Genomic DNA, 7891 nt, shown 5'->3' with positions numbered 1-7891 from the left:
ATTAACTGTACAAGAAAAATCTTTGCATCATCCACAAATAATAAAAATGTTTATAGAACAATCAAGGACTAGTGGGGAGATCATTAATAAAAATTAAAATAGTAAAGGACTTAAATGTATGTACATGTATGAACTCTCTGACAAAATATCTAGGCTTTTTAGGAATTCGATTTCCAATTATCAATTTTAAAAGACCATAAAATTAAGATTTTCAAATATCCCATGAAATAATTACTTTAAATTTGTATTTATTTTTAATCAAAAAAATGATTCCTAAAGAGCATAGTCTACAAGTTTATAAATTTAACCATTTTTTCAAATTAATACAATATTGAAGAAAGTATGTTAAATTTACTACTGCTTTTAGTAGTTTTTATAGTTATGCAAACAAGAATATTTCATTTTTCACGATGTATTGACACGTGTGTGCGTGAGCGAGAGTTGCATCTGATGGCGGTTGCTCGACTCGGTATTACACCGATTCTTGGAAACACACACTAATGTTCATTTACTACTCACACTTAGACAAAGCCCAAATGTTTATGCCATGAGAATTGCCTAAATATTACTCCTTAAAACATGATACGCTGGAGCCCTCTTAAGTAAAAAAAATTATTAAATATAATAATCAGCAGGTGTTATTTTCTATTTACAAACATTCTGTATAGTAAATTTATGTACAGCAGTTTTATTTATATGCTGTTAGTTTTAATATAACAGTGAATTCACCTATTATCAAACTCATTTTAATTATCTCTGATCACATACCTCTTCAATAAATAAAAAAATAAAATAAGTACCTAATTAAAGATTCTGTCCATGTAATGTTAGGGAAATATGCGACTACTCGTTCAAGTGACAAACTGAATGATACTGTGTCTTGATTAGAAGACTGTACTACATCCGATATATATAAGTTTGACAAAGTACGAGTATGAGCAACAGCAACCATTATTCTATTAGCAGTAATATCTGCAATATGGTAATCACGTCTGTCAAGTTCCGTGTCAAACCGAGTTCGAACAAAATTCCCTCCTTTGTAGCTAACCAATAAATCTAAATTATTCTAAAAAAAACAAAACTTGCATTATTGTATTGAATACATTTGAAATTAATTTATAGATCAATAAAACTGTTATAGGTACAATACCTTTGAAAGTTGAACAGTTACAAACATATAGTCATCTTTTGCTTTCAATTGTAATACATTTACAGCTAAAGTAGATAAATTATTTTGACCAGAGTTGATATTTTCTGAAACAGCAATTACAGTAGATGTAGTTGCCGATTCTTCGCGTTGTATAACCAATGAATGTCCACTTTTATACAAATTCCATTTAGTTGGAACCCAGAAATATGATTTAACACGCTCTTCAAGCATAGTCCACGTGATACCAAAATCATGAGTTATCCATAACTATAAAAATAAAGAAACATACAATTAGAATTAAAAAAGTTGAATCATTTTTTATTTTTTTTACTGCTATAATTCTGTGTATTCTGCATATTTTGTGAATATTATATTAAATATTAATTATATTATTTTAATTGAACATTTTTTTTAAATCCAAATCCCTAATGTTTAAATATTAAAAACTTCAGTTGTTTTTGGAATTTGGGTTAATATATGAATTGTGAACGACTAATGTATCTTAGGTATGTTAAGATACGTTATGTACACACCCATATCATTCAATAAATATGTTTGAGCTATAATTTAGTATGATTAGTTGATATAGATAAAACATATACAAATATGGTTATTTTTTGGAAATTATGTTCTATGGGGGTGATTATCTGTCAGCAGAAATCGGTTTAAATATGCTTAGTAATAAATTCCGTTATTGTACTCCAAACTTTTTAGTAATTATTTGTTCTTTATGAACATACATAATATGTCATATAGTGAATATCTCAATATTCTTACCTTATCGACTATTGTTGTCCATAATGTAAGTGTTCAAATACATTTTATATCACAAACTATTATTTCACTATGGATCGCTTTAACTACAATATGACTTTATGTTTGGTGTACTTGTACCATAACAAAGAAAGTGCAATATGATTTTTGCAATAACAAGGAGCACTTCATAAGTATCGTACTTCAAAGTTTGGTCACAATAAGAACTCGAGTTTCAGGTCAAAAGTGTTCCAAGTGCGAGGACATTTGAGGTATTTAAAAATACACATGAACTTATAATTCTAGACTACTTTTATAAAAAATTGTCAAGTTCATGTTTAGTGGCCAAAAAAGTTGACATAAATACAAATTTACAAAGATGAATTAACTTTACAAGAGACTATTAGGTTAAACAACTAATGATTGGAATAATTATTTATGAGAGGTATTATAAAATTATTAAGTATATTAAAATTATTAAGTATATGTTTGTAAGGGAGAAATATAAACCCAAAATAAATACTTAACAGTTTATAGTACAATAACTGTAAGTTGACTGCTGGAGTGTGATAACCGAAAAGTATCAAACAAGATAAAGATTTTTCATTGGTAGTAAATAATAATTAATAATAAGACATTTAAAAACATAAAAATTGGTTAATTGAGTTTAAATTATCTTCCTTGTTTTATACTGTAACTTCATCATTATTATTTATTACATTATAATCAAAAGAGTAATAAGATATTCCAAAACAATAAATAATTTTTTCTAAACATTTTTACTATTCACATTTAAAAATAAAATTAATAAATTACCCATACTAAATCTTAAATAGGAGTATTCAAAGCTAATAATTGACACAGTTTGTTAAATGTCATTAATTATTAGCTATACCAGCCTCATTGGGCATCAAACTAGTAGGCTAGTGGGAGTAAATTGTGTCTCTCTTTGAAAGGGGTTACACCAATTAAAAAATCATAATTGATTTTAACCATAATCAAATCATAACTCAAACATTTAGATTGTGTATCTCAAAACTGGAATTGAAACCAGTCTAAAAAATTAATAAGTATCAAAATCAAAAACCAGATTCGAAAAATACTATAAGGTTCCTGTCCCTGATAATAACATATATATATTAGAACATCCGGTTATGTCCTAATACATTTTCTCCACAATCAATTCAATTTGAAGGACAGGAAATGAAAAATATAGATATGGGTACCACTCTAACATCCTACATAAATGCTGACCAACGTTATTTAAAATTATAATAGTACTAAAATAAGTTATAACAACATAGCAATGATAAAATATGAGTGTTGATCACAATATGACCTTAAAATAATATAAAATATATGTATGATATTATTTAAATATAAATTGTACGTACTAGTTTTGTAGGGCTAACTTTGTCATGGACAATAAACACATTTGGTGCATCAGGTTTATAAGTCACTTCACTGGGCACAAATGACAGTGGAATGGATTTGATAGTTTTACTATGATCAGTTGTTGTAAATATTTTACGGTTTATTACATCTGTGTACACACACTTAAGTGGAAAACAAAATATTAATAAATATATAAACCATAATTACATAATAAAAATTACATATGATTTAAAGGTAGGATGTATGTAAAACTTGTCAATAGAAGCATATAGATTTTTAGAAGCATCTATTTTAAATTCTTCCGTCTTATTAAGATAAGTATCTCCATAATCATATGATATGTAAACAGATGAAGAAGGATAGCCTTCACGAGCCAAGCATATGATAACATTTGAGTTTTCACCAACCCAGTGTACCATCAACTGTTGCCGAGTTTCATTTAAATGAAAAACCTGAAAAAATAATATTAAGATTAAATACCAATTTTAAAAATAATTGTAAATAAATTTATATTATACTAGTATTTAAATTTATATTATACTAGTATTGATTTGTTTTCTCTTGTACTCAGTTTAATGACAAAAACTCTTAATACCTACCTACCTACTTAATTTCAAATATAATTTTAATGGACCACTTCCAGAAAAAATGTCAACACTTATTAGTTATTTAATTCTCAGTCTGATAAGAGATAACACAGATTCTGTGCATTCCCATACAACACCATATTATGAAGACCGGTTCCACTCTGGCAGGGTGTCGCATGAGGATACGCAGAAGAATCAATTTTTGTCAGGCCACAAGCATATTATTCTCTTACTGGACAGAGTATATTGTATTAACTACATATATTTACTTTTCTATAATAAAGTGTTTAAATAAATAATAAGTCATAATTTAATGTTGTTTTACAATTATGTCCTAACATTTTAAATCCTTGTTATGTTTAACAACGCAATGATTTCAGTATAACACCGTTTTTAATATCAGATTATATGTGATTCAATTTTAGTCAACCTTGCGCGTAATGCATTATATATGTGTTTATAAAATTCTCGATAAAATCCAAAGGTTTTTCCAAAAATTATGATATTGATTTTATTGACATGCCTACCATACGCAGCTTACTGGATAGACAAAAATCATCATCCACGCGCCAATGTGTTTCTTGGAGTCGTGATCATAATATATGTATGTAATATTTTGTATTAGTTCTTCATTTCATTCATAATTCGTTGATTAATGACATTTTCTTGTCCTACAATATACAGTTGTTGTCTATAAATTGTTATTATTATGTATTATACCTATTTTATTGTTATTTGTTGCCATTAGTAGGAACACATTCCAATTAAGTGAGAATTAAAAGTGTCTCACTTAAGAGAACGCTACAGACATTAATTATCTCTGTCTTACAAGTGTGTAACATAGCAAATTTTACGCTCAGAAGATCACATTGTTTTGACAAATTAAAAAACTTAGAATAATTTACACATAAGTACCTATGATAAAGTTTGTAGGTATTCATTTAATCTCTGAAGACCCATATGATAATATTAATTTGTATAAATATTGTCACAAAACAGTTTAATATCCATTTAAATTTACAAAATTTAAGTAATAATAAAATATTAATCTGATATGTCAAAACCTCAAAAATATTATCGTCTATAATTTTTATAATAGGTAATTTTACTCTAAGATTAGGTATCCCACTCAAAAATCATAAAAAATAACAATATAAACGCTGGTATATATTATATGACTGCATTTTAGTCTGAGAGAAATAAATTTAGCGCTGACATCCTCTCAACAGATATATCCGAGGATATATTCGAGTACAAGCTTCTAATTTTATAATATTATTTATTGTATATTATACGTAGGTATTTTACCTATTGATAATTTGTATAAAAAGTATAATCTGCAGGTGCTAAATTGCAGGGCCATATACAAGGGGGGACGAGGGGTCAGATCCCCCCCTATTGACTTTTTATTACCTTAGTAAAAAGTTTTGAGAGGGTGGGGGATTTTTCAATTTTCCCCTCCCATTTAAATATGTCTTTTTTTTTTTGATCCCCCCCTTTCAGAAATCATGTCTACGCCACTGCTAAATTGTTGATTTGATCAAGCCTCTTAATTAAACTGTTTCTGTTTGGCAGGGTGATAACATTTCACGGTTCGGGGAGGAGTGATAACAGACCAGTACCTGTATTATTAATAGTTATAATAATCAAATATAAAATAAACACCTCTCAATAATATAAAAGATGTATAATATACTGAACTCAGAAACTTTATTTTGTACATAATTTCTTTTATAATTTGAGATGACGACACAAACATTGTCGAAAAAAATGTATAACAACCAATTTCTGGCAAGCCCCCCAGAGGTTGAAAAGTAACTAGTGTCATGACTTTGTATTATACTAAACAAATAATTTTTGGTTACATATATTAGGTAATATAAGTAGGTAGCTATGGATAATTAAGAGGCACCTTCTATTAATGTTATACATTATGACAATTATGTTGGTAGTCAGATTTAGTCATTTAAATCTATGATCGCATAAATGACTTGACTTGATAATAAAAAACACACACGTTATTGCTCGCGTTATTGTCTAAATAAATATTCAATAAAGTAGGGTATCTAACTAAGGAAATTAATCAGCATTAACATAATTATAGGCATAGGTAACTATTGTTTGTTGTAATTTAAAAAGTATTACCTAAATAGTAATCGAAAAAGCATATTGATGTGTCTTGTACAGTTACATGAGTTTTCTAAATAGTCCGAGTTATAGTCTAACTACCTCCCAACTCCGAAAAGTAGGTATAAAAAATCCAAGCCAATAGGTAGGTACTAGAATTTAAAAATATAAATTTTGTTCTGCCGACAATTAATAGGTACCTATAATGTTGTATATTTTATTTCAATTTTATTGAATGTATGTCGCATGATAATGTTATATTTCATCTACTACCTAGGTACCTAGATAAAATATATGTTTAATTCAAGGTAAGTGCAAAATGATAAGTGATCCTTTGGTTCAAACATTTAGGTAGCACATCATGTATTTTCTGTATTCATACCATACCTCTTTCATATTCATTAGTATTGAAACATATTATACTCAATATTAGGAAGGTATCTATGTGCCTAAACAATTTAAATGGAAAATAGTCTTGAAATTTAGTTTGATGAAATTGTCTTTATCTAGGTAAGTAGGTACTTATATAGATGAATTTGTATTAAAAAGTTGTCTTATCCTTATTTAGGCGAATATGTTGGTGCACTACGAATGTTCTCAATTACACCACTCGTACGGCTACAACCGAGACTACAACTAGGCAGTTTTGGTTAGTGGGTACCTATAATAATGTCTGCAAACACTCACTTTGGACGTTATGTTTCCGTCGGAAACACCGGGCAATATGGACGGCGACAAGCTCTCTCGTTTGGTCCTGGCACGGTACGCGGACGAGCCATGGTCGAGGGCCACATCGGCTAGCCGGTCGACGAACGGCTGAGATACAGGTGTGCGGTCGTCGTCGGTGTACACGGACAGCGACAAGACGCCGGACGCGGCTACGGCGAGCGCCGCGCAAACGTACAACAAAACGGTTTTCATAGTGTTCACTGTGTTGTCTGTGCGTCGGCGGACACTTTCAAGCGGCACATAATAATAATACAATTTATAACGGGCGACAAAGGCGCTGAACGGACGGCGGCCGGTATAACACTTGTGCGCGGTGCACGTCGACGACGGACTGTCGTAGTCTGACTGAGAGACTGTCTGTCCACGGATGACTCGAACCACCACCACCACAACTGGCTCGAGGCGGGCGCGATCTGATACGGACGAGTGGACGACGGTTTAGTGGTGGTAAACGAATATAGTTATCGACGGGCGATAGGTTTTCGTGCGCTGATGGTCGCTGCAGTCGCGGTCGTTGTCGCCGTCGTCCCACAATAACAACAACTGTGGTGATTCGCACTCTACCATTATTACTGTGTTATACTGTTATCGCTGATAAGTGATAATGAACGCTCAGCATTTAATAATAATAATAATAATAATAATAGAGCTGATATATTGAGTAATTTATACGCGGAGGAGACGCAAACACGACGTCATGCCTGTTATTATTTTAATACATTATAATATCAACTGTTGTAATACGCGTACATCAGCTCAACCACAGAGCAGATAAGACGATCCGACGCACGCACGCACGCACAAAAGTTCGCCAAATAAAATGAACACACACACACACACACACACACACACATACACACGCGGAAGCGCAGAACGCGCTCTACCTCACGACATGGCGGGCGGTCGGTAGATGTGTGTGGGTGTATGTGTGTGCGCGCGCGCGGGTGAGAGTGTGGGTGGTGTGTTTGTGTGCACGGCTCGTCTCGTCTGCAGCCTGCTGCCGAGCAATTTGCGGGACCGCGGCTGTTCGTCCCGTCGCCGCCCCGTGATCGCCGAACGCGTAAGATCGCGCGCATCGTCATGGAAGATGGAACCAACGCGCGATTTTACAGACGACCCCGCAGGTTTCGTCCATGACGACTATAATACA

The 7891-nt window shown here is 31.7% G+C and overlaps 1 protein-coding gene across 2 annotated transcripts in view; it reads right to left on the bottom strand.

Moving 5' to 3' along the window:
• Positions 1-7471, bottom strand: part of LOC100160168 (sortilin-related receptor) — a 20940-nt gene extending 13469 nt beyond the window's left edge. Inside the window, exons 1-5 of one of the 2 annotated variants that reach the window (XM_008188891.3) lie at positions 6700-7471; positions 3520-3750; positions 3298-3459; positions 1151-1417; positions 801-1066 (exon numbers count right to left, since the gene is read on the bottom strand). In XM_008188891.3, the coding sequence (XP_008187113.1) occupies positions 801-1066; positions 1151-1417; positions 3298-3459; positions 3520-3750; positions 6700-6933 (1160 nt within the window). In that variant the 5' untranslated portion in view covers positions 6934-7471. The remainder of the gene's footprint in view (positions 1-800; positions 1067-1150; positions 1418-3297; positions 3460-3519; positions 3751-6699) is intronic. The other variant, XM_003247239.4, reaches the window with a different exon arrangement.
• Between the last annotated feature and the right edge of the window lie 420 nt (positions 7472-7891).

Source organism: Acyrthosiphon pisum, chromosome A2 (genome assembly GCF_005508785.2).
Source record: "Acyrthosiphon pisum isolate AL4f chromosome A2, pea_aphid_22Mar2018_4r6ur, whole genome shotgun sequence".
Classification (NCBI taxonomy): Eukaryota; Metazoa; Arthropoda; class Insecta; order Hemiptera; family Aphididae; genus Acyrthosiphon; species Acyrthosiphon pisum.
Note: the sequence above shows the minus strand (reverse complement) of the source record. Positions and strands in the feature narration are given on the sequence as shown.